We start from the raw sequence: 26925 nt of genomic DNA on the forward strand, positions 1-26925 counted from the left end.
CCCAGCATCTCAGGGCTCTGGGACACAATCCACTTTATCAACAGCCTATCAGCCTTCAGCTTGTCACTCCCCCAACTACCTTCCCTAACCCCCACACTGAGCTCTTCCTTTAGGACGATAATAACACCCACGCTCACGATCAACAGTCAGAGAGGGCTTCATAGTTAGTTCACAATCATTTGCTATCTCATTTGATTCCCTTCCTCGTGCTTTGAAGGAAGCACAATTCTTTCTGCTTCACGGAACAGAAATTCAAAGCTCTGAGTGACTTCTCCAAGATCACTAACACAGAAGAACTTCGAATCCCTTTCTGTCTAATCCCAAAGCCTGAATGAATTCTTTCCAAACACCCCATCTCTGTACTTTACGGCTTTTTCTGGGGGGAGCCCTGAGGGAGGAAGGAAACATACAACCTAATCGATCCCCTGGAGCAATGGGGACAACGCTTGAACTCCAAAAAAGGGCAAGAGAGCAAAAGACGCACATGTCAAGCTGCACCCTTAGCCCGTATCTGCCATTCCTCCTTGCCAAGCCTTTCACCACAGTGGCCATCTGTCAACACCAGCTTCAGAAGGAGGACCCGTAGCCCCTGACCTCCCTGGGGAGACTCGGAGCTGTTGGCCTGAAACCCACCGGCCACGATGGCAGGCCAGGGGATGAGGGGCTGGAGGTGTGGGGCAGGGCTCAGCTTGCGCCCCCTGGGTTCAAATTCCAGGTCCACTTCTTCTAGTTGGGAGTCCCTGTGCCTCAGTTTCTCCCTCTATGAAAAGGCGGGATCGCAGTAGCCGTGGGCGCCATGCAGGTGAAAGGAGACCATGCAGCCCGCTCACTTCAGGCCGTGGCCTTGAAGCGGGTCCGGAAGGTGGCAGCGCTGCAAAAGCAAGGACACCGGGCGGGGGGGGGGGGGGGGCGGGGACACATGCTCCGGCGCCCAGCGTGCCTGCGGGGAGACCTTGAGCCCGTGCGTTGACACTCTGGCTCCGAGCTTGTCTCTGGGATAGAGCTACTCACAAGGGGCTGTTCTAAGGCTCAGAGTCGGGTAGGGGAAATGCCCTGCACCTGTAAAGTCTCCAAATCCACTCCACTTTCCTTCTCTCCCCTGGAATGTGAAATTTCCCGCAGAAAACATTGAACTTCTGGCTTTGGTTTATTACCGAGAAGAATCCGTGGCTTCGTACAGGCCTGGACACTCAATGAATGTTCCCTTGGTGAGGTGAGGGAGGACAAGCTGGATGGGTGTGGGGTGCTGAGTGGGTGGGGGCCAGCTGAGCAAGAGAGCAGTCGGGGGAGCAGGCAGGGGATGCAGGGTGCCCCTGACTTCGTTGGGGAGTGCTGTGGAGGAGCAGACAGGAGGTAGGGGACCATCCTTTTGCCTCACTCGGGGAGAAGGGAGGCTTGACACACCTGCCATTTGTCTGCTTGTCACCATGTGGAAACTGCCTGCCCTTCTCTTTCTAGGCCTGTTTTCTCTCTGCAGAATGAAACGCTCTGAAAGGTCCCACCCACTTAGAATTTTCTAGGATGCTCATCAGCCTCTCTCTCGGGGGGTGCTCCTGATTGTGCTTAAGGAGGCCTGGTCTTCCTGCCCATGCATAGCTTTCCGCCTGCCTTCTCTACCTCCCACCACTGCACCCTCCTTGTCAGACATGTGGGGTTCAGTTTTCACCAGGGTTTACAAGCAGGATCTGGAAGAGCCAGTCTGCAGAAGAAGTCCTGGCACTTGCTGGCTCCCGCCCCAACAGGGAGGGCAAGTGGCTTGGGGCTGGGAGACCTGCCTGACAGGTGTGGCGTGCAGGGCAGCAGGCCTGGGGACTAACACAGCCCAGCCGTCCTTGGCCAGCTGGAGGGCTGGCCAGGGGCCCGGGCTGGCCCTGGCTGCTCTAGTGGGGAGGAGAGGGTGTACCCGTGGCCCGGGCGGAAGTGGAACCTTCTGGGCTTTCCTGACGTCACCTCCCCAGCAGCGACTGATTGGCCCGGGCTTCCCTCTCCCTGGGGGGTAAGGGGGGAGGGGGGAGTCTCTGGGCAGAGTGACCCAATGCCCCAGTCCTCTGTCCGGCTCTGGCACAGGGGAGAGGGCAGGCGAGGCCAGGTTGCCCAATAGACAGACTAAGCATGTGCTTAGGCACTGGCAGTAAAAGGGCATCAACAGTGCTCTGGTTTGGTTTGGTTTTTTTAAAGGGCTGATTCCTAGTATTTCAAAAATAGCAAGGAAGTAGTCATCCTGGGAAAAAAATCAGAAGTCTGTTGGACTTCCTCACACTGATTTTAAGGTTTAGAGTGATTTTTCTTTTGAGTTAGTATGTAGATGGGTTGCGGGCAGGGGAGGAAGGTACACCTCAACCTCTCAGCTCTCAGGGCTGCTTAAAGGTCTTAATCCAGCTCAGGGTAAATCAAGGATCAGAAAAGGGGTGGGGACACCAGGGGGTTGAAACGGGGACAGCATGTGACCTCAGCCCATAGCTCTGTCCCCTAGAGGGGGAGGCCCTCCGGAGAGAAGGGAAAGCTGGGCTAGCCCCGCCACTGTGCACGGAGCGAGGTCTATGTTAGAGCAGACAGGGTCTTGGGAAACTAGGGTGTGGAATGGTGGGGGGAGCAAGGGGTGGGGTCCCGCAGGGCCCCAGAACTAGGTCTGGCAGCCTGAAATTCCAACCACTGGACCAGAGGGGGGATTTGTTCTCCCTCTGCTCACTCTGGAAATGGCAAAGCTCTTGGCCAGAAGTGGCCAAAGATGGTGGAGGGGGAGCTGGCCACCCATTTCTTGGAAGGTGGTTCCCAAGATGACAGAGAGGGGCCTCCGGCCTCTTCTCTCACAGACTGCATGTTACTCCCAATCCAAATAGCCTTCTACCCCAACCACGCACTTGACAGCAAACATTTGCTAAACACCAACTGCAAACCAGGTACTTTCCTTACAGTAGCTGATTGAACGCTCGTACTGCCCTGTGATGTGGTCACTCCATCCCTCTGCTACAGATGATGGCCATTACCCGCTCAGAGCACACGGCTGGCTGGTGGCAGCGTGAGGATGAAAACCCCACTGTCCGGCATGCTTTACTCAATCCTAGAGGTCTCACCCCAGCTCCGGACCTCTGGAGGGCCAAAGCCACAAACTGCCTCCCCCACCCCCTCTGGCCAGGCCATGCTGCTCTCAGCTTCTGCCACATGAAGATGTGGGCCCTCCGATACTCATTACAGGCAAGGATACAGACAAGCACCCCAAGCCCGAGAACCAGGACGTGCGACCTAATTAGCAGGCCCAAGCAAAATGAAAATGTGGGGCCCCTTGTTCAAAATTATTAAGAATTTCAAGATGGCAAGAGCAAAGCATTAAACCATCCCTTTCTAAAGTGGGGCTTGGCGTCACTGCTCAGGTCCATGCCCATGAGGCCAGTCCTGCCCAGAACCCACGTTATCCCCCCGAACAAACTCCTCCCTTAACTGGGGAAATCACATTGTCAAGTCAAGTGGGTTTGATTTCAAGGGGCCATAAGAGTACAGGCCTTGGAAAGCAGACCCTCCACTGGCCTGGAGGCCCAGCCAGTCACCCCCAGGGACTCACCACCCTAGACTCTTATCTTGCAGGTCACATGACCACACAACCAGGGATCTGCCATCAACCCAGAGCGAGTGCTGTCCTAGATGGGGTGAGGCAAGTGGCCCCCGAGGACACCTGATGGTCCACGTTATGGAGCGAAGGGGAGAGGGGGCTCTACCCTCATTCTTCTTCTGACTAATTAATCTCAGCACCTCCCCCCTTCACCTGTTCCTCAGTCCTTCATGGAGACACCCTCTCTCCTCACCTGACCGACATTTAGTGAGCATCTAGGCCCTCTGCTGAGGCGTCAAGAAAAATACTACTAATTTCACTCTGGAACAGTCCTGGCCCCTGCTCCATCCATGTCTGTACAGGTGGTAGAGGGGGCTTCTGTCGGATGTGGTAGCAGGTGGGTGTCACGGCCTCTTCTGGCCTGGGAGGAGGCTGAGGCTCACGGTGACACGAAGAAGGTCCCATAGTGACTGAGCAGAGCAAAGAAGTCCCGATGAGTGCTTCAACTCTAGCACAAGCAGCCCCCAAACCTGCTTCCGAGAAGCCCCGTCGGACCCAGGAAAGGGCCCATAGATAGAAAAACACTATACAAAAAGCCCTCCGTCAGCCCCATGCTGGCTTCCTCCCGCTGCACCCGGTTCTGTCCCAGGGGAGTCCCTCCACCTTGTGCTTTCTCTGGCCCAAGCCCTGCTCTGAGTGTTTTGTGGGCTTTTACACATTTAATCCACCCAACAGCACTATGAATTAGGTATGATTCTCATGCCCATTTTCCTGGTGGGGAAACCAAGGGACAGAGAGGTGAAGCAAGTAAGTGGAGGAGTTGGGATACAAATCCAGGCTGTCCTGCTCCAGAATCCATGCTCTTGACCACAACACGGTTCTGAAGGCACCGTGCCTGGGTTCGAGTCCTGGCATACCAGCGGCATCACATGCTAGGTTTGTAATCTTGGGCAAGCTACTTAACCTTTCTATGTCTGGATCCTTCTTCTGTAAAATGTGGATAATAACAGCCCCCACTTTGTAGGGTTATCGTGTGGACTAAGCAGGTTAGCGTATGGCAAGCACTTCGAACAGTGCCTGGCACGTAGGAAGTGCTATGTAAATGGCGACTCCTAGTTTGACTTTTCAGAGCCCCATACTGCTTCTCCTGGACGGCTCCTCTCTTGGGGTCTGTCACTCATTAATTACCATGCCCCTCCTGGTATATTCAACCCCTCCTTCTCCACTAGCCTTCCCTATAGACATGCTTCTGTCTCAGCATCAGAGAGACTCCTCCCACCTGCCCCCTGGCTGCCAAGTTCTCTGCTTCCCTTCAGAGCCAAGACTCTGGGGCAAGCTGGGTCTTCTGCTGCCCCTGCACGGCCCACCATCGCCATCCTGCACATTCTGCGCTGGCCGGGGTCTCCAGCAACCGCCCTGCTGCCTAATCTTCCTCCTTCTCAGCCAACACCCAGCCCTTTCCCCAACTCCATCCTGCAGCATCTTCTTCGGCCGGCGGGATGCTACTTCCTGTGGCTGTCCTCCCACCTCTCCCGCTACTCACCTCCTCCCCCAGTCCTGGAAGGTGAGGGTCCCCAGTATTCCACAGACCTGTCATTCTGCCCCCTTTCCCTCAGGGACCTCATCCAAGCTCACACCTCCGATACCGCCCACAAGGAACACAGCCCCTCTCAACTCCTGCCCGGACCTGTCTGCAGACTCCAGACGGGCATGTCCACCTACTCACCTGGCATCTCTCCCCAGTTGGCCCATGGCACCTCAGGCCAGTGTCCAAAAGGGACCAGACCTCTTACCCTAAACCTGCTTCCATGCTGCATGCCCTGGGCACCCAAGCTGAGGGTTAGCCCTGCCTCCTTCCTCCCTGTCTGTCCCTCCTGTACCAGAGCTCGTCTCAGCAGGAGAGCCTGCCTTCTTTCCTCCTAACACCTCTGCACCCCTCCCTACACCACAGCCCTTCCTTACTTCGGCTACATCACCTCCTGCCTGGGTCCAGCGATTGCCTTCTAGCTGGTTTCCCAGCCGTGGTTCTGTTTCCGGGCTAATCTAGTCCTCACGCTACTGCCAGAAAGATCTTTTCAAATGGCAAATCAGAAGGCGTCCCTGTGCTCACATTTTTCAAAGGCCCTTTAAGATTAATTCCAAGCTCCTCAGCTTAGCTCAGGAGGCCTTGCTTGCTGGTCCCGCCTCCCCTCTCCCCACACACCAGAGAAACCAAGCCAACTCTTCGCCCTTCTCCGGTGGAACCATCATCTCCTGCCTCCTAGCCCCTCCATCCCCTTTCTCTCCTTCCTTTATAGTCCCAACCTTCTGGAAGGGGTCTTTCTCAGTGCCCCAGATGGGACAGGCCCCGTCTACGCTCCTGTGGCCCCGTGGTCAGAGCATGTATTCATCCCCTCCCCCTCCCAGCAGAGGGGTGGAGGCATGAAGGGGAGAAGGCACCTAAGCCAAGCAAGTATAAGGGTAGCACCAACGCCAACATTCACTGAGAGCCTTGCCGACCTGCATTATTTGTTTTCACAGAGGGGCTGGGGGGCCAAAAGAAGAGGGTTCAACCTTTCAGACAAGCAACAACCTGGGCTCTAGGTGTCTCCTCCTCTGCCATCCTGAGGCAACAGGAACTCTGCTGCAGGAACTTGGCCTCAGTGGGGAGGAGAGAGAGCCCTGGGAAGAAGCCACTGGCAGGTGGGACGGGAGATGAAGGGATATAAGGAGGCTGCAGGCTCTGACTCAGCGGCTTCCCAGGGGGAAGGGCTTGACCTGAACCATATGGGATTAAGAAAGTTGGTGCAGGCTGTCAGAGGCCCTCCCTTTCCCCAGGGTGCTGGAGGCAGCGGACTTGGCTGGCAGACACCTGCTGACCCCTTCTGCCTCTGCGGGGGAGGGGCAAGGCTGAGCACAGGTAGGAGTCAGTTATAGGGCATGGGCTGTGCCCAAGGCTGATGAGGATGCCAGCTCCCTGAGCCTCGCTAGGGCTGGCCTTGCCTGCCCCAGCCCCAGCTGAGTTGTCCCGTTCACCCAAGTGGCATGGAGACCCTTCTGGGGCAGAACCAGGCTGAAGCCCGAGATGCTGCCTGTTGGCAGCTGGGCTGGCCCGGCAGTTTAATCCCAGGTAAGGGGGGCACTCCACGGCAGCTCTTGCTCTGGGGTCCCCAGTTCTACCCCTTTCTGCCCTATCCTGAGAAGCTCCCAGGGGCCTCTCTCTCGCCCACCCCTAAAGTGATCCTAATTCCAGGGGGCTCCCTTGCCCCTAGCTAATTGGGCATGCTTGCAACTCCGTGAGTCAGGAACGGGTGGCCTGGCCCTAGCCAGACAGAGTACTGCGGGCCTGCGGCTCCGAGCAGACGAGCAGGGGCGGGCGGTGGGGTGGGGGGGGGGTAGTTTGTAAGAGGTGGTCACGTGACCGTCTGGGCCGAGACCCAGGGGCGCAGAGTTAATTCCTCCGCGTTCACGTGGCCGGCATTCCACAGCTGCCTCTGGCTGGGTGCTGGCCGCCAGCGTCGCCCCGGCGCCCCCAGCAACCCGAACCTGTTCTCGGAGGCGGCCGGACTAACCCGGGGCCCCCGGATTTCAGAGGCCCGCCCCTCACTCCTCGCAACAAAACCCAGGTCTCCCTGGAAGGGTTTGCAGAGGGAGGTGTGGGAGCCGGGTTGGGGGTGGGGGGGTTGGGGAGCCAGTGCGGCACCTGCAGGCATGAGAGGAGGAGGGAGGCCAGGCAGGGGCGAGGTATTTACTGCTCTCTGCTTTGGTTATCTTGTCTGGGAAATGGGGGCAATAACAGTACCTCCTATGGGTATTTTCCTGTCACGGGAGAGTGATAGCAACAAGCAGCCATCATAAAAGAGAAATAGTGTATGACAATGCCTGACCCACTGTCGGCTCCAGAGGTTACACTCGATAATGTTCCTCCCCTGCTCTTTCCTTTAGTCACAGGTTCCTGGTCTGTCACCTGGGGAAGCAATTCTGCCGGCTTCACCCAGCTGTCTGTCGTGGATCCTGGGAGAGGAAGGGGACACAGCTATTGAGGAGAAAGGCTCTGGACACTGCTGTGGATACCTGGGCTTTGTGGTCACTGCCCTGCCTCTCCCCACCCCCATTCCCTCCAGAGAACCCCCCTAAACCTCACAGGGGCTCACTTAAGGAGCCCAACATACCACAGTGATGCAGGTGCACTGTGTGAGGGCCAAAGACACACACACACACCCTTTGTCCAGAAGCCTATGAAGAATTACAGCTAGTCCCTAGCTATGGGGTTAGGAGATACCCCAGACCCAGATTGGGGCTCTGACCCAAGTCCAGTTCCTTGCCTTGGACCTTCCTTCTTATCCTTGGCTTGTCCCAGGATCTATTCCCAGGGGATATATATTATAAACCTAAGCTGCTTTGTGCATCTAATACTAAAATATACCCCAGATAACTGCCAGCAGTTCTCCCCTTGGGAAAGGAGGACTGAAGGCCTGGAAGTGGAAGGAGACTGACCAGATTTTCACTATCTTTTCATGTGCTTTGATTATCTTTTTTTTTTTTAAAAAACCATGTATATGTAATATCTTTTTTTTTTTAAGATTTATTTTATTTATCTGAGAGAGAGCACTAGAGAGAGAGAGAGAGAGCAAGCACAAATGGGGGTCAGAGGGAAAGGGAGAAGCAGGCTCTCCGTTGAGCAGAGCGCCCGATGGGGGGCTCGATCCCGGGCTCGATCCCAGGCCCCTGGGACCATGACCTGAGCTGAAGGCAGACACTTAACCAAATGAGCCACCCAGGCGTCCCTGTAATATCTTTTTAAAGATTAAAATACCCTACCGTCAGCAGAGGGAAACGGTAGAGTCAAGGATTTGGACTTTATCCTGTAGGGTAACAGGGAGCCAAGGGAGGTCTCTAAGCAAAGATGTGACCTCCTCAGATGTGCAAAAGAACTAACTGCTACGGAGCCATGGCCTGGAGCAAGAAGGGTCTGCAGGCAACAGGAGACCTGCTGGGAGGCTGGGAGACTTCTCTTGAGTCTAGCCTGGACGGGGGGCCCAACCACTGGGGGTCCACATTATGGTGCTCACAGAGAGCTAAGTGTTCCTGGACCAAACCCCAAAACTAAACACAGACTGCATACAGACTGCACAGTCTCTTATATGGGGTGGATGCACATCTGGGACCCCAACGAGACAGGACAGCCAGGCCAGGCTCAAGGGTTCATTGCCACTTCTTTTCCTCTAAAACAAGCAAGACTAACAGAGAACACAGTGGCCCATGAGGCTGATGTGCCCCAGTGGGGCAATGTGCCTGAGAAGTGAGAACCCGCGTTTGCTTCCTGCCCACCTCTCTGTCCGGTCAAAGCTGAGACAGAGGTGGGCTCATTCTTTTTTTGTTGAAGATTTAATTAATTTATTTAGAGAGGGAGAGTCTGAGGGGGGGACAGAGGGAGAGAGAGAGACAGACTCCGTGCGCTCAGCGCAGAGCCCCTCTCCTAGGGATTTCTCAACAGCCCCTCCTGTGCACATCCTTGCTCACGGGCACTGGCCAGGCTCACAGAGAGGCTCTGGAAGATGAAAGAGGGCTGAGGGTTGAGAAGTAAGCTCTGAGCCTGGATTTCCTGGGCCCTAAGGGTTGGAAGTCAGAAGCCTTTTGCATGAAACAACCCAGGAATCAAGGGATAGAGTCCAGGCTCCAGGCTGCCCTGGACTTGAATTACACAACAGGGATGGCCTCGTGTATTTAACCTCTCTGAGCTCAGTTGGCGCATCTGTAAAATGGGAGTGATCACGCCTTCCTCCTAGGCCGAGTGTGCATCTACCCCGCAGGTGGGGTGCCTCTTGTCTCCTTCGGTTCCCTCTTTGTCAGCAGGGAGAGAGGGCCGGGCAGAGCAGAGTGACAGGGAGAGAGGAGAGAAGCCCCAAACTCGCTCAAGGGAAGGCAGGAGGAGTCCTGGTTGATCTTTCTCTCTCCTATTTACTTCTGTACCCAGATGGTTGCTTCTCTGTCTAAATTATCAGAAGTTTCTGATCAGCAAGGGGGGAGGTGGCGTGAAGATCCACATCTTAAAGGTTAAGACTTCACTGGTTCAGATTCCCCTCACGTTTACAGCCAGAAACCTAGAAACTTCTGAACATCCCCATCCCCATCCCCAAGTGAAATGGCTACAAGAGACCAAGGGACAAATGCTTGTTCCTAGTCCCCCAAGAATTAGTGAAAACACTGAGCCCTCCCCCGCCAGGTGCTCACACTCCTTCGCCCATCTCATCATCACTTTTCTCATACACTGTTGGAGTAAGCCAAGTGTCCTTAATTTTTTTTTTAATAGAAAAGTCCATTAGAGCTGTTCCATAACAGGGACCTAGTCCAGGTTCTGCCACTGCGTGACCATAGGCAATTTACTCCCGCTCTCCATTCTTTGGCAGCCTCGACTTCACGAGGTGGACAGACTAGACCTAAGTTCTGAACTCAGGTTCTGTGGCTGGGCTTTAGATGTGCACAGACTCCTTTAAAAATCGAGTAACACTGGTGGCATCGCAGAAGGGAACTGGGTGGCAGAGGGGCCAATGGCACCAAAAAGTCTTTACAGGGCTCTATTCGCCTTTGCACCTTCTGAATTTTGAAGCAAAGAAATGTTTATCTATTAAAAGAAATACATAAAATGGATATTAAAAAGGAAAGAAAATGTATGCAAATCCATGTGTTTGAGGGCACCTGCACTTTCTGGGGAAGGGTCCATAATGTTTATCCGATTTTTCTACCGCGTCTCTGACCTCAGAAAGGTTTAGAAAGCACTTCACTAGATGACCGTAAGGGCATTTCCAGTTCTTGTTTCCTTGATTTGATCAAGTCTGAGAGAAAACAAAAGTGAATTTCAGTAGTCATTGTATCAGCAGGCTGGGCTGGATGCACGTGAAAATGCACCCACAAATCTTACACTTGGTAACGTGGGCATGCACGCCCACGGGAGCAGAGTGGGTTCATATGCTAATGCGGGACACAGTGGCCCTCTCCTATGGCGTAGTCTTCAGAGATCAAGGTCAAAAAATGATCCCCATCTGCCCATTCTCTCAAAGCTCTCCTTGCCTGATCCCGGTGCCACTAAAAGAAATATCCAGCTTGGATTAGTCGTACAAACAATACATATAAGTAAATACAATATAGATTATTAAATGTTGGCCACCTCGGGTCTGTGGGGGAAGGGACTGGGATGGATGGGAAATGGAGGACTTGGGGAGATCCATCCAGGGGCGATGAAGAAACCTAGGGTCATCCAGAGATCTCCGTCTGAATCTCTGAATCCATAAGCATCCTCACGTACAGAAGAAAAAAATGCTTCCTAGGCGTGCAATGTGGAAAGCCTTGGGGAAGGGGGAATCTAGCTTGGGGATCAAAGCAAGAGCGGTATGACAACCAGACTAGCGGCTGAATGGGTCAGAGCAGAGAGAAAGGTCACATGGTTCCAAAAAAGAGAAGGGAGAGCCGCCATTTAACAAATGGCCCCCGGCTATGGTAAACTTTAATTAACTGTGCCATTATAATTCACTTCCAGCCTGAGTTCCACCCAACCCTCGCTCTCCCTCCCACTCCCTCCCTCCTCTCCCCCAGGCCTCATCGGCGCCTTTGCTGGATGCCTCATTATTACAGCTACTGGTCTCCTGCTAATGCATCCAGCAACAAGAAGGGCTGTTCTCAGCTTCTAATCACAGGCCCCTTTCCTACCTCTGTGCACTAACGCAAGGGTCTTGTAATCCTAAAAGTTCCTGAACACAACACCACAGCAATGAAGACACGGTGGCAGGCCGCCAGCCGCGGAGGGGCCCCCAGAGACAGGTAACAGGACCAACTCCCACCCGGAGCCACCGGACTGGATTCGCAGGGTCGGCATCCGGACAGGTAATCCACACATCGAAGTTCACATGCGCAGTTCCGTGCTGTGGCGGCACCCAGGCTCCTTCGTTCAATGGTGGTTAAATTACACCCGTGACACTCTATCTCTGTATTCTCAGGCTGCTGAGCTTTACCCATTTTCAGAGTGTGTGTGCTGGGAGTGGGGGTTGGGAGCACCTCAGAGGATCTTCCAGGCGAAACATGCTTGGTTTTTATTAATGAGCTTATGAGAAAAGCCAACCCAGACCTTTAAGTGAAATGCGTGATTGGTAGCCAGGCAAGGATGGGTTTTAGAATTAACTCTTCCTACAGTCTGCTATGCATTATCACCCCCAAGTTAATTACCCCTGAGGATGAAAATAGGTTTCATGACTCATAAGCACCAATACAACACTTGGCAGCCGATGAAAATGCACGGACACATTTGCAGGAAGCTGACACGCATATCTATTTATATGTGGGGAGATTCTTAAAGAGGTGAGACAGGCACCTCCCATGTACCAGGATTAAGAGGCTGCAGCAGATCCATCAATTGCCAGTTATCCACACCCCCAAAACACACACACACACACACATACACAATCATGGTTTCCACTACTTCAATGATGGTGATGGCGAAGCAGGAACAGAAACTAAAAGGGTGTTATTAACAGCGAGTCCCAACACCAACCCAACCTCCACACCGGTGTTCTGGGCTAACCAGTGATTTGCTTTTCCCCAAACATGCCTGCACCCATACCCACCTCCCTACCCTCCTGCTCCTGCGCCCTCTTTGATGGGAGCAGGGTGAGGCACCAAGTCTCTCCCCTTATTCGCTTAATCCTCACCTGGATGGGGACTGTCCTGGCCCAGCATGCCCCCGTCCCGGGAGTCCAGGTGTGACCAGGAATGAATTTCAGATAGGTTTTGTTTTGCTACCTTCCTCCTGTTTTCTGCTGTCTTCCACTTGCCACGCACAAAGTACAAGGTCCAAGCCAGGTTTGTTTGCCTTGCCCTAGCTCTGGGAGAGCTCCAGTGTGGTTTCAGCCAAGGGGGCTCAAAGCTCTAAAGGACTATTCCAGTCCTGGTCCCCTTCCCTACCCCTCTGGACCTCACAAATGCCGCCAAAAAGTTGATTAGACAAATACTTGAATTTCTTCACCAGTGAGAAATGGGTTTTATTTGGTGTCATAAGTGACCTTTGCCTCAGGAACTGGGTTTGGCTTATTTCTCTCTTCCCCCGTTCCCCACAATCATCTTCCAACCAGCGAAGTGTCCTGCCTTAAGAAATACTTATCATAAAGGAGTGGGGGGGGTGAGTGATGAATGAGGTGGCACTGCTTTTCCAATGCATCAGCTGGAAGCTGCTGGCAACTCTCCTGGCTCAGTACATGCATTTGTTTCCCTGGTGCCCACACCCCGCCTGCCTCCACTGACAGCTCCCAGCTCTGTGGCATTTTTGCTTTATATGTGCAGTAAGTGTTATTTCTGCCACATCCAAGAGGCAAAGCATCCTAGTTTTTTTGTTTTTTGTTTTTCCCACTTGCACAAGTCACAGCTGCACTGGGGATCAGCACATACTGGAGGCCACAGGGCGAGTTCCTGACAATGCCATTTGCAGCTGGGGCGCTCAACGGGGAAAACAGAGATGCAGAAGAGTAAACAGAAATTGCTTAGTCAGCAACTGTCCCGCGCCCCCCCCCCCCAGAGGTGAATGTAAATAGCCTGGTACTGGGCGGGGGGGGGGGGGGCAGTCAGCCAGCCCAGGGCCTTCTACAGATGCCACCTCCTCAAAGGGTTTGCAAAGGCACCAGCATTTGTGTTCTATGCTGGTAGGGAAGGTGTCCCCTGTGTTGGCACTTTGTGGCCTTCGCTCTAGAAAAACACACTTGCTGACTCGGGGCAGAATTAATATCAATTGAATTTATTACAAGTTACTAAGCTCCAAGGCACATTACAGTGTTCTGTTAACTACAGAAATGTATAAAGGACAAACAGAGCAGATTCCCCATGTCTAGCATTTCGCTCTACTGTTCAAAAGCATCCGTGCATCAATAAAGCAAAAACAAAACAACACGTGAAGATCCAACACATTCAGGTCAGTAGAAACAAACCAAAACATTTTCCCTCACAAACTTGCAACAAAAAACACCCCGCCCCCCCAACACCCCCCCTTACCATTTTGCAAACAAAACAGAAAAACAAAAAACAAAACAGAACAAAATGGAACAAAATAAAGTGAAGACTTCAACTCTTGGGGCTGTTTAGAAAGAAGCTTTCACCGTTTTATAGCATCTTTTTTTTTTTTTAGGCAGCAACACTGGCCTTGGCAAAAAAAAAAAAAAGTCATTTTCTTTTGTGTTTTCTTTTCCTTTCAGAGAGTGCATAACATTTACAAAAATACACACCAGCAGCAGTCGTTGCTAAGGGCTATTAATTCTGTACCTAGGCAAACACTCTGCCACCAAATAAATGCTAACGAAATGATGCAAATGACCAACCAATAGTATACTGCTTAACACAAACCAGCTTATCCTTCAAATGAAGAAGTTACATACCTTTTGTTTCAAAATATAGAAACATACGACGAAAATAATGTCTATACATAAGACTAACTTTTTGCAGTTTGTTATATTCACAATTCTACATCTCGGGGGGGAGGGCAGGGAGGGTCGCTGTGGGTGGGGGTGGGGCCCTCTGGATCGGAGAGGAGCTGGTCAGGGGCAGAGAAGGTGGCTGTCTCCTGGTTCAAGGGTCTCTCTCCTTTTTCACTTTAACATCTCCAGCTAAGATCGTCGCGATTTCGCCCTGCATGAAGGCCCAAGGTACATTCGACCCAACCAGGGGGCATTTCTCTCCGCTGGGGCAGTACACCTCGCCGGTGGCCCCCTGGGCCTTGATACTCTCTCTAGAGCAAGGGAAACAGAATTTGTGGCTGGGGACGGATGGGCACTGAACGAAATGCGTGTCCTCCAAACGTTCGTGGCAAATGGTACAGCAGAGGGGCCCGCTGTTGGCCATAGGGGAATCCGGAATGTTTTGGGGGTGCACTTGGTCCATGCCCGGGTGGGTGCTAGGCGGCGGGGGCGCCACCTGTAAATTCAGGTCCCCGTTCCGTGATGCCAAGCGGCGCTGCCCGGGCACGGAGGCCGGTGACACCGGGCTGCTGCTGTTGCGCCTCGCGGACGCAGTGGTGGAGTGCACGGAACTGCCGTCCTTGGGCGAGTGCGCCGTGCCCAGAGTGTCTGCCACCGACATGAGGGCGGCCATGGGGGACGGACCGTTCTGAGGGGCTGACTCGGGCGGGGTGGTCCGGTTGGAATGGGGTCCCAGGGGCGGAGGCGGCGGGGGCGGACCCCCGGCGGCATGCCCCGGCGCCGCAAAGCCCCCGGCCGACATGGTGAGCTTTAGTGCCTCGCTCTGGTTCGCCATCCACTGCTGCCTCTGCTGCTCCTCGCCCAGTTTGAGGGCGCCCTCGGCGGAGTCCGGGGGCTCGGGGGACGCCTTCCTCTTGCGAAGACTGGCGGCTGTGCCCCGGCCCGAAGGGGTGGCCGGCGGCAGGGCCCCGGTGCCCGGGGGGGCGCTGGGGGCGCGGCTTAGACTCACCAGCGCCGTGGGCAACATGGGGCAGCTGGCGTCCAGGTAGGGCTGGGGCAGCATGTCGGCGCCGGGCACGCCCTCCTTGAAGAAGCGCACGGCCTCGGGCAGCAGGTCTCCAAGGAGGCGCCAGTCCCCAGAGCCGTGCTTCTTCTCGTACTCCAGATACTTGAAGCCGGAGGAGAGACCCCGACCGAAGTCCTTCATACAGTCCTGGTACATCTGCTTGGCCACACCAGATGCGCTGGAGTACACGTTGCCTGAGCCCGTGGGGTACTCAATGAACAGCTTCAACTCGTAGTCCATGCCGGGCTTGGAGACAGCATCGAAGGCGAAGACGCGGCCCAGCAGCGAGTGGTCCTTCTTGAAACGCACCTCGTAGGGCGTGCAGCCAGCCAGCGTGAGCAGCGTGTCGCGGACCATCTTGGGCTTGTTGGCCCACTCCTCCGCGCGGTTGCGCAGGCTCTCGCTCAGCTCGGCCAGGGCCTCGGCGTTCCGCTGCTTCTCCTTCAGCTCGCGCTCCTGGTCTGTGCTCGAGACCGAGCCGGGCCTTTTGCCGCCAGCACCCACTCCCACCTCCGCCACTGACGACGAGGTCGAAGACGACGCAGAGGACGACGCGGTTGATACGCCCGGGGCGCCCCCAAGACAAGCGGGGCCCCCGGGTGCCCCTGGGGGCGCGGGCGTCGGGGGCCCACGGCTGCCTAGGCCGTGGGGCGGCGGTGGGGGCAGCACGGCGGCACTGGCCGGGCCGTTAAGTAGCGTCTGCGGCAGCAGGTTGGGGGGCACCGTGAGCTGGGGGCCTCCACCCCCCCCCGGGTTGGGCAGCCCCGTCACTAGCCCACCGTGCGTCCCGCGCCGAGACGCCACCGACGCCGCGGCTGAAGATGAGTTGGGGCTCTGGCGGTTCAGCTCCGGGGGTCCCTCTTCCTGTGTCGGCTTGGGGAAGCCATTGGGGCCCCCCAGGCCGTTGGGTAGCCGCGCGGCGTGACTGCTGCTTCCCAGGCTCACCGGCGGTGGCGGGTACTCGAAGCGGCTGCGCTGCTCCACCGCGGCGGCGGCAGCGGCGGCGGCAGCGGCGGCAGCGCTCAGGCCATAGCGCTCCAGGCCGGACGGGGCCGCCAGCACAGCAGGCTTGCTGGAACCATCGACGTGGTTGAGCTGTTGTTGTTGCTGCTGCTGCTGCTGTTGCTGCTGCTGCTGCTGTTGTTGCTGCTGCTGTGCGGCGGCGGCTGCCGCCGCTGCTGCAGCCGCCGCCTCCTTAGCCGACAGGGCCACCGTCTTGACCCCGACGGGCGGCGGCGGCCCGGGGGAGCGGCCGTCTTGAAAGCAGCCGTGCGCCCGCTTCAGCTGGCGCGCGGTCTCGATCACGAACTCGATGCGATCGGCGCCCTCGTAGTTGACGCAACCGCGGCATACGGGTTCCGAGAAGTCCCAGATCATGGCCCAGGGCATGCGGGGCAGGTCGCACAGGTAGCAAGACTGTCTCCGGGACGAGGACACCTGCGCCGCCGACATGATGCCGGCCCTGGGGAAGGTAGGCCCCCGCCCAGGCTGTCTCCGCGGCGCCTTCTCCTCCGGGAGGACTGGCCGGCTGGGGAGGGAGTCCGGCTGCGGGGGAGGAAGGGGGGGCGAGAAAGTTCTGCCCCAGAGGCTGGAGGGAGCGCGAGTCTCCACCGCCGGCGCAGCGCCTCTCCGCGGGGGCTCCACCGCCGGGGCGGCGGACGAGTTCAGCCCGCTCCTCGCCCCCACCTCCTACTGCGGCTGTGTCGTCGGGAGGGGAGCTCAGGCTCCTTCTTCCTGGTGCCGCGGACCTGGGCTGGAAGCTCCGGGCCCGAGGGGAGGGGGCGAGGGTGCCGGGTGCTGGCCGCCGTTGGCTCTTGGCCCCCTCCCCGAAGTGGCTGGTGCTTGGAAGCTCGAAAGGGGCTGTCTCTTCCTCTCCCCTGGGGGCCCCCCTACGAGCTGCGTCCTCTCCCCGCCAGGCTCCCTGGGGCGAAGGCTAGAGGGTTCAGTGCCACCCGGTGCCCAGGTCCAATCTTGCTGAAGTCGCCGCTTCCCCGGAGGGCCGGGGGTTGGGAGGGGGTGGCAGCCGAGAGGAGCTTCTGCCCTCCGCAGCGTCGGCCGTTCCGCTGGCGGCGGCTGGGTTTGCACGGCCGGAGGGAGCCGCCGCGACCACTGCTTCCAGGACGCACGAGAGCAGAGCAGAGGAGCGCACGCACGCAGGCTCCCGCCGCCCCCAGGCCTGGCCGGCGCCCGGGCCGCCGCGGCTGGCGGCGCTCACGTTGGCTGCAGGGCGCTCGCGCGGCGCCTCGGCCCGGGTCGCATCCCTTCCCGCTCGCACTCGCCCGGAATGTGGGGTTGTGATTGTTACTCTACGTTCCGGAGGCGCGTCTCGGCGCTCCCGCTCGCGCTGCGGCTCGCGCTGTCCCCGGCTTGGCCGCGCGGGATGCCGCCCGGGCGGAGCGCTGACGTCACCGCCATGCTCTGCACCAGTTCTCCCCCCTCCCTCCCCTTTACACTTCCTCTGTCTGTGGAGCCCACTTGTTGCTCGGGAAAGGCGCATGCGCGGCAGGGCGCCCAGATTCCTCCCAGTCGGCCCCGCCTCCGCGCCTCCGCCTTCCCCTCCCCCCTCACCGTGTGTGTACAACAGCTGAGGCCCGGCGAGCTAATGCTGGACGTCCTGGGCTGGGGGTTGGAAATTAAACAGACGATGACCTTTCCTTTCCCCGCCCGGTTTTCCCAAGTAAAAACGCATTTAAAAACCACAAGCGTCATTTCCGATCTCGCTCCCCACCCCACCCCAAGCAGTACATTTAAATGTCCAGTTTCAAGATTTTCGTTGCGAATTTCATAGAGGGAATTACTCATTTCGTCTGTAATCAAACCTCCTCCCTCCCTGCCCCCCGCCCCCCGGTATGGATGTTGCATTCCTTGCTACCACTGATGCCAGAGCACCTGCAAAATTAGCTGTTTTCCATTTGCCCAGAAACTGCCTTTTCGATTTGTTTTTGTGCTCTGGTCTAGGAACCTGAGTTTCAACGACAGAGCTAAATGAATTCAGGGTGAGCTACTCCTCCCCCCAGTCGCACTCTAAAAATTTTGGCTGCATGTCTAAAGAAGCTACGAGCACCCGGAGGCCTTTAAGGAAAAACAGTCTACTGGCTGCGCACAGCTGCAGTTGGGGGCAGGGAGGGAGAAGGTGCTGGAGAGGCCAAACAGGTGAGTGGTTTTTCCGGGTTTGATAAAAGAAGGTGGGGCAGCATTTAATGATATTGCTATCTCTTTATAAAGCTGGGTGGCAGCTTTCAAAAATTATTCCTCACGTGCTGTGATTTCATTCCGTGGTGCCCCAGAAGGCTGAGCAAGGCCATGATTTCTTTTCCGTTAGGGGACCACAGCTAATCATATTGCTTATGGTGGAACAGATACGCTGGTCATAGCTGTAGTAACGGCAGTTCGACTGATTCTTGTATGTACTGGGTCTGCTCCCCCCACCGCCATGAAAATTGAGATAATGCTGGGGAAGGCTGGAGGAGGGGAAGCAATATAATCGCATTTCAGGTTCTGGAGTTTGGTGGACCAGGTTGGAATATCTTCTCTATCACTTACCGGCTTTGTGACCTCGATGTAGTTACTTTCTTTCGCATTCTCTCTGTTCTCCATCTGTAAAATGGGATCATAGCTCGCAACTTACTAGAATTGTTTGAGATTTCACTTTGTTTCTTGTCATAATAGGAGGTAACTCACCGAACTGCAGTGAGCCAGACACTACTAGGTGATTTTCTTGCATCATCATTAAACTCTCAATATTATCTACAAGGTAGATTCTATCATGAACTCTGTTTTACAGGCTCACAAAATAGAGGTTAAATAACTTGCCCAAGGTCACATGGCCATTAGAGATGGAGCTGGGATCTGAATGCAGTAAATCTGGTTTGAGAGGTAGCTGTGACAAGCTCAGGTTCTCAAAGGTAGTTCGTAGTGCTCAAAATTTCCATCAGTCCCCCCATTCTTCTGTTACATACAATCTCATGTAAAGTGCTATGCAAATACGCCTTTAGAACCAGCCCCCATCCTTCCCTTTCCAAACAGGTTGTGCCAGTGGGTTCTTACACATACAGAAGTTTTGGATCTGTCACTGCCACAGACTAAAACAAATACAGCGTGGGGTGTGTGGAGCATACTGTCAGGCCCACAGGAAGAGGACAGTAAGTGTTGGTTATTATAAGTATTGATATTAACGTTGGTACTGTTGCTAGTTAAGGTGTGAAACTCCCTTGTAAATTGCATAAAATGTAAATTGCATAAAATGTAAGGATCGGCACTCTCATCACTATTACCTACTAATTGTAATAAAGTTCAGTTGAAAAAACAAGAAGTATTTCTTTTCATTTTGACACTTGACCTTCAGAGCCTGTTCTCCCATCCAGCACTCCTCAGCACGCGGTTCTCCCACTCATTCTGGGGTCATAGGTGCAGAGGAAGGGGAGGTTTAAGGATAGGGAGAGAGGGGGAAGGAAGAGCCCTAGGGAGCCCCTCTTTCATCTCAGAGCAGCCAGATTTCTGTTATTGCAAAAAAGTGAGCTCACTGTGCACCCCCCAACAATAATAAACTTTCCCTGGCCGACTGGCTCCCAGCAGTGATTGCTCTGTAAAGAGCTGCCTGGAGCATTGCCTCACCCTTCCAAACGTCAGCCCTCCCCACACCACAGCTACCCTGGAGTGAGTCAAAACAGAGGGCTGGGAAATGGAGTGACATCCCCACCAGCCCATGGCTCCAGGCTCATTAGCTTTGGCTAGGCTGCTTCACCCATTTCTTTACATTAATATTTATTCAGCCCATCCCTTTATTAAACCAAAAATACTGAGGAACAGCAGCCTATTCCCAACCATCTAGCCAGGCTGCTAGAGAAAGCAAGTTGGGAGTCTATGTCACAGTGTTATGTTTGGTATGCGCGCACATATGTCTCCATCTCCCTGTCTGTCTCTGTCTTCGCTGTTACTAAAGGAGATATATATATACACATACATGCCGGGTGTCTTCAGACACACTGAGTTAGAAATAAACATGCATTTAAACAAACTTCCATTACGGTCTCATAATACTTTTAAAAAGCATAGCTCTCTTGATTCCCTTACCCCCTCCAAGAATCACCATCGTTTATGGTGATCAGTTTTGTCCTAACTGCTTGTCTGAGATGTCAGCGTTTGGGGATGTCAGGGACTGTGAGAGGCAAGAACATCAATGTTTTGGAGGTAGATTTTCCCCCTCAAGGCGAATCTCATATGACAATACCGTGTCCACAATATGGGAAGGAAGGAAGTGGGGAGTGTTCAGCCTAAGGCATCAGGTGGAGAGCTTCTGCTTCTTCTTCGAGGTGGGGTCTGGGAGACAAGCAAAGCCCGAGGTTCAACCAGGTTCAAGGGGGAATCGCCTCAAGTCCTCCCAAAATGCCCTTCCTGAGGTGATGTCTCCCTCCAGCTTGCCATCTGAGCTGGCACCCTCAGAGAACCCGTCCACCCCCCCAAACTGGAGCAAAAGGTCAGCTCTCCTCTTGGCCTTTCCAGAGGCTACAGCACAACCCTAAGGGTGAGAAGGTCGCACGCAGGGTGTCCACGCACTTCTAAGCTCCTGCAGTCTCCCTTCTGATCCCCGAGCCGGTTTGTGGCAGAGATGGGTCGGGCTGGGGGCTCTTCGGCCAGGCATCCCTGCAGCCAACTAGCTCGGCCTTCGAAGAGGCCCCGGCTGAACCTCGCGTCACCCCTGCTGCAGAAGCCGCACGGCCAAGCGCTCTGGCAGGAGAAAAGCCTTTTTTGGTAACGCTGCGCCTGGCGGTAAGCAGGACCCCGTGAAAACAAACGTCTGGGTTGGGCCCTCCTCCGGCCTCTCCAAGGTCCCCCATCCCCGCGAGCCAGGATCCTCCCCCCCCTCGCCCGCCCCGGGCTCTAAGGGTGGGAGAATCGGTCGGCACGGTAATTTACACATTTGCTCCCGGGCGGGTTCTGTGGCGGAAGTATTGGCCTTTTCCTAAAGTATTAATTCTGGTATTTAAAAAAAAAAAGTATTAACTTAGGCCAGGGCGTAGGGTTACGCAAGAGCCACTCGAGCGTGAAAGCCCAGGAACAACGTGATTCGCTGAGAACCCCTGGGGAGGGGAGGCTGCGCCGCCAGCCAGGACCTGCCCAGCCTGCGGCGCGCGGGCAGCCCGAGCAAAACTGGGTGGAAGGAAAAGGAGGACGTAGTGGTTGGTGCTGGCACAGCGGCCACAGCGAGCGATCAGATCTCTGACTGCTTTCTTCCTGAAGGGGCGGGGAGCAGGAAAGGGAAGAAAGGCAGAGGGAGTCGCGTCTGGTTCCTGCCTCCTCCCCGCTTCCTCTTTGCCAGCGTGCCAGGGCACGGGGGAGCCTAGCGCTGTCCTCAGCAAAAGCTGGTGTGTGTGTGTGTGTGTGTGTGTGTGTGTGTGTGTGTGTGTGTGTGTGTGTGTTTAGGTCCAAAAATAAAGAAACCCTGGAATGAGCCTCCTAGGGACCTGGCCCAGAGGGGAAAAAAGGGGAAGCGCCAGACAAGGGTGCTATTCACTGACCCGCTTGAGTTAAACGCCCGCACCCCAAGAAGGGGAGTAGCTGAGAATGAGGGCTTGGAGAGCGAGGGTGAGCGGAGAGCTCGGCGGGGCAGCTGCCAAGGCCACGGGCGCGCAGATCCTGGACCCTCCACCCGGCCCCGGGTGCGCATGGGCCTCAGCAGGGAGCAGGAGCGCCAGTGGGTTCCCAACCGCCCGCACCCGGGCTGGGGATTTCCACTGCCCGGCTTCGGAGACCCGTCGCCGCCGCCGCTTTCCTGCTGGGGGCCGCCAGAAGGCGGGGCCTCAGAGCGGGAAGCCCTCCCTGAGGCCTCCCAGTCCCACGGTCAAGTCTGGTTCAGACAGGCAGCCATCGCTGCTGTCACGGGTTGGGCTGGATGGCCACGATCTGCAAATATGTTGACTTGCCTGAGCGGGGCGGTCAAACCCTAACTCGGGAGAGGGAGGGAAAAGAGGGCGCTTACATTGCACATATTTACATTATGTTGTTCAACTTGGACTTGGCTGACCCTAAATAGCTGTCTGACCTTGAGCAAATCACTTGAACTTCGGTTTCTTAGTCTGTAAAATGGGAGTAATTTCACTGCCTCCTTTGCCCGCCTCCTCGGTGGTATGGAAAATGCAGTATTATAATGGGCTTCATAAAATGTAAGAGATACGAACAATAAAATGACCAACATTTGTCTGGGGCCCTGAAGTGCATTCCCAGACATTATCTCACCGATCCCCACAGCGGCCCCAGGAGGTAGGTGTTACTTTCATCACCCTCCTGTATAGGTGAGGACAGCAGGCCCAGAGCTAGTTCGGAATTACTGGAAACCAGGTTCTCTTGGCTTTAAACCCAGCATTCCTTATTCTGTCCCACCAGTTGCTAGCTTTTTTGGGGGGTGTGGGGGTGTGGGGGGAGTCCCCAGATGCCTCTAAGAAACTGCAAGAAAGTAAAATGCCTCTCCCCGCAGGACTTTGCAGGTTAAGAATGTCACTGCTGTCCCCATAGATGCAAAATGATGCACAAATTAATACCACTAATTTGGGAGGTAAAATCAGTCGCTGGTCAGCTTTGAGCAAAATGGTGTAACCATGCTTCCTGGCATCCCCTGAGACTTTTTTTTCTCTCTCTCTTTCTCTCTCTGGGTTTTCTAGGCAGGGGTGATGGAGGAGAATGTGAAGCTCTAAAACACAACGAAGTGTTAGGAACCTTACTGAATATTCCTTACCTACCGTTACAAGGAGGACAGCTGCGTTGTAAGTGTCCACCGCTGAGAGGGACCCCAGGCTGAGTAATGAAGGGGAAGGAGGAGACTGGAGAGGGTGATTTTATGGTGGAAGGAACCTCCTTCCAGACCCACAAGCCATCTCATACAAGAAACAACCCTTTATTCTCACCTAATTCAGGTAACACTGACTGTGCACACCCACCCAACCTGTACTGTCCTATCTTTGGGCTAGAGGTTGCTTCATGATTCTGGCTGCTGCCCTCAAAACACGTCTGGCCCGGGGGCGCCTGGGTGACTCAGTCGGGTTAAGTGTCCTACTCTTGATTTCAGCTTGCGTCGTGTTCCTGGGGTCATGATCTTGGGATCATGTGGGATCGAGCCCCTGGAGGGGGGCGCTCTGCGCTCAACAGCGATTCCGCTTGGGATTCTCTCTTTTCCTACCCCACTCCTAGTAAGTAAATAAATCTTAATACAAAAACAAAAAACAAACAACCGACAACAAAAAAAACCCCACCTCTAGCCCAGGAGAGGTCTACACCCCTTGACAACCAAACCTGGCCTAGGCATCACTGGAGACAGAAATCGAGGGAGCGAGGGGTCCCCCCAACCCTGATCCATCTAGAGGACCACCGTACTCTCATGCTTGAATTTCCCTCTCTGGCCAGACCCAGAGGATCCCAGCCTGACACGTCCCCAGCGGGTGTGACACTATTCTCATCACTTACTTTTGTTTCAAAGCTGAAACTGGGCCACCAGATGGCCTGGTGGGTTCCCATTCTCCAGCTCCCTGCGCCCTTCCATTTGCCATTAGTTCCGTTATTCAACTCTTCTGTTAGAGCTCACTTTCTCTCTCAGTCCTGGGGATCTAATGATGATCCAAGTCTGATTGGCTCCAGCCCCAAATCTAGAAACCTCCATTTCCTCCAAGATGTCCTGGTTTCCTGAGGTCATAGCGTAAAAGTCCTCCGAGGCAGTGCTTGTACACCACTGCCCCGGCCTCATGACTGACTTAGAGCATTCTATTTCTTCTTTCTGGGCCTCAGGGGCCTCACCCATTGAGTGTGAGTGTTGATGTTAAAATTTGTTCTCCCTGCTTCAGGGGCTCCCTATGAAATTCTGTATGTTAAGGCATAGGGCTATAGAAAGGTGAGTCGTTGTCCCCAATCTCTTTTCCAGCTCTAAGCCCTTCTCAGAAAAATAGCTGGAAATCACTGGAGGCCTGATGCTAAGGTCTGCCCACCCTCTTCACCCTGGCCCTGGAAGATTTCCTTCTGGGGTGGCCAGCCTGGCATCTCTGTTCTTCGGGCAGACATTAAGCAGTGACTGCCCCTCTAAGAGCCAGAGTGAGAAAGCAGGAGGTCAGGCTGTCTTCTCTCATCTTTCCTAGAGGGACGCGGATCTCCCATCCCCAAATCCCTGGTGTGCTGAAGCTTGGAGCGGTTGGATTTATTTGGGGTTTTTACTTTTTTGTTTTGGTCAATTTGGGAAGAAAAGAGGCAATGACCTCTTCTTTAAAACACAAAACTAGGCAGGAAATGTGCTGGGCCTGAGTGGCAGGGGACCAGCATTTTCGTGTGATTAAATCCAAAGGAAAGCGAGCCTGGCCCAGGCTTCTTGGATGCAGGGTGGACAAGAGGGGTGTGGGGGGGGGTGTGCCTGCGCAAGTGCGCGTCTGTGTTGGGGTGGGGAGGAGAGGCAGGAGGTGAGAGGTAGAGTTGTTTTTCAAGCTGAACAGAAGGGGGTTTCTTGCCTTTATTAATATTTTTACATTTCTTTCCAAAATGCAGCCGATTATTCACCTTGTATTCGGTGCCACCGCACTCTCCTTAGTGACATTTCCCAGCCGTGCACAGCCTTCTCGGCACCGATTTCTCTTCACCCGGAGACTCTCCCCCATCCCCACTTTCTCATATTGCTGCTTTCTGCCTGGATGCCCACACCCTAAACCCACTGCAAAATCCACGGCCAGCTTTCTTGCCTACAGTTTCGGTACCAGCGACCTCCGATGCAGGCAAATCATCCTTCCTTTTGTTTTGAACATCTTCTGGCTTTCCCTATTCCACTTTGCAATACTTCCTACCACCACGGGCTCCGCCCAGCCTTCCCGGCGGCTGCCTCGGTTTCCCCTGGCCAGACGCACAAGAGCCCGTGGTCTGCAACGCCCCGGGCACCCTCCCCTGGCCTCCTGCTCCCTGAGGCCTCGGTGTCCCTCCGACATTTCCTGGACGTTGTGAACTGGCAGCAAGAATGGATTCACTGTCTGCTCACATTCTTAAGGGCAGGAAACCTGACCCACCCCAAAACCACGCGCTCCAGAGGAAGGGCACTTGCGTTTTCCGGGAGGGCGGGCCTCTGCGAGAGTTAGCTAGGCTGGCCTCCGCACCCCCTCCTCTCCTCCACGCCCCCCTCAACTCCCCCCGCCCCCGCGGCCACCACGCCCCAAGATTACCCCCTCAATTTACGCCCCCTTCACCTACTCTTCCCAGGAACAGATTGTTTATCAGAATGGGCAGCCAAGAAACCTACTCCTGTTTCTGGCCTCTGCCAGAGATTAATCACACTTGGGAAAGGCACAAAACTTGACTGTGTTGGAGCCGGGGTGTGTGTGTGTGTGTGTGTGTGTGTGTCTGTGTGTGTGTGTGTGTAGGGGTGGGGGGGCGGTAGTTAAAAGAAAAGACCAATAATTTTGATATTTGACAAGCCGATCAAATGGGTGCTACCTTTCCCCTGCTTTCTTTTAGGAAGTCAGTACAGAGGACTGAATTGCATTTCAGCCCCACCCCTTCTACACCCCCCCCCTCGCCCCCTATATTCCCCCTCCTCTAAGTCTTGGTGTTTGATGCTTTAATAGTACTGACTGGCTTTTAATTCTGATTAACATTCTCAGCTGGTGTGTGTGTGTGTGTGTGTGTGTGTGTGTGTGTGTGTGTGTGTGTGTGTGTTGGGGGCTGGAAAGACACATTCACAAACCTGACCGCCTGACAAATCCCCCCTTTTCATCCTTCTCTTTGAAATGACATCAAGATGGACTGGGGAGGGGGGATGCAGAGAGGAGGCACGGAAAAAAAGAGGGAGGGGGAAGCAATTTATGTGCTTTTCTAAGGCAGCTAGTAAAATTCCTAAGGGAGAACAAATGCCAAAATTGACTGTCTTGGTGTATTTTAGACCCACTCGTTGGGGTGAATCATGTCAGGGCTTTGCACTGGACCTGGAAGCCTGCGACAGGCACACAGAACATCCGGTGGCCCGGAGGTGCCCTTCTGAAAGAAGCAAGAGATAGGTATTTGCTCTCGCCAGATTCCTTTCCATCAGGATTTTTTTTTTCTCTAATTCACTGCAAGATGGATTAAAAAAAAACTGGGGCTGATAAAGAAAAACCAAGGATAGAAAACGCCCCATAAAACATGGCCCCCAAAGGGAAGGTGCAAAACCCATTTGATCCAAGATATAGATATCTCCACCCTGGATTTTTTTCCCTTTGCTTTACAACTCTGCAGACATCAGGTTAGCAAAAGGTAATAAATAGTCCTTGCACAGCAGGGTCTGGACTAGTGAAAACAGTTTACTGAAATTAATGGGCCTCGCTTGAACCAAAACCTCCACTTTGGAATTAATGCCAGACATAGTTTTCCTGAACTCTATCCAACCGCCTAAGCGGCAGACAATTTTCGTTCTATTTGTACTGGAAAATAAAGCCCGGGCCCTTGATCTCAGTGTAGATTATAATTAAAAAAAATATATTCAGCACAGTGAACACTATGCCAATTTCCAGTTTCTGCTAGCAGAAGCCCTTGTGTTCTGCGTGACGGTCAGAAGTTATCTGGTAAACTTTCCATTGAAAACCACCTCCGAACTCCCTCCCCATCGGTGGCCTCAGAGCTTTCACCGTGACACCCGAGAGATTCAAGGAAAGCTCCAGAAACAGGCTCAGTTCTCAATAACAACCCTCTTCCCCAGGGCTCTTGGAAAGGCTGGATCTGAACAACGCTGCCTGCATGACCTCCATTTTCCACCCTAAACGAAGCTCCAAAGCACCCAACCGAAACCCACCCCTACACCCCCCCCCTACTCAGGGTGTCTACCATGCTGAAGCTGCTTTTATTTTTATTTTCATTAATGTATTTTTAAGGGTGAAAGGCGCGGGCGCACG

General features: G+C 54.5%; 1 protein-coding gene and 2 long non-coding RNA genes across 3 annotated transcripts in view; 1 reads left to right on the forward strand and 2 right to left on the reverse strand.

The window, feature by feature from the left end:
• LOC123798952 (uncharacterized) overlaps positions 1 to 12450 on the reverse strand; it is a 37407-nt gene extending 24957 nt beyond the window's left edge. The window contains exon 1 of the long non-coding RNA XR_006781460.2: positions 12229 to 12450. This is a non-coding gene — a long non-coding RNA (uncharacterized LOC123798952). The remainder of the gene's footprint in view (positions 1 to 12228) is intronic.
• Positions 12451 to 13288: 838 nt separating this feature from the next.
• On the reverse strand, positions 13289 to 17601 carry IRF2BPL (interferon regulatory factor 2 binding protein like). Its single transcript, XM_045807751.2, has one exon. It carries the CDS (start codon positions 16493 to 16495, stop codon positions 14129 to 14131), a length of 2367 nt encoding a protein of 788 aa, XP_045663707.1. The 5' UTR covers positions 16496 to 17601; the 3' UTR covers positions 13289 to 14128.
• Positions 17602 to 19396: 1795 nt separating this feature from the next.
• On the forward strand, positions 19397 to 23260 carry LOC148107697 (uncharacterized). Its single transcript, XR_015721828.1, has 2 exons — positions 19397 to 20812; positions 22702 to 23260. It is a non-coding gene; the product is annotated as an uncharacterized LOC148107697 (long non-coding RNA).
• Positions 23261 to 26925: the final 3665 nt, after the last annotated feature.

This window comes from Ursus americanus, chromosome 26, assembly GCF_024610735.1.
Source record: "Ursus americanus isolate L20-20 chromosome 26, mUrsAme1.1.p, whole genome shotgun sequence".
Lineage (NCBI taxonomy): Eukaryota > Metazoa > Chordata > Mammalia > Carnivora > Ursidae > Ursus > Ursus americanus.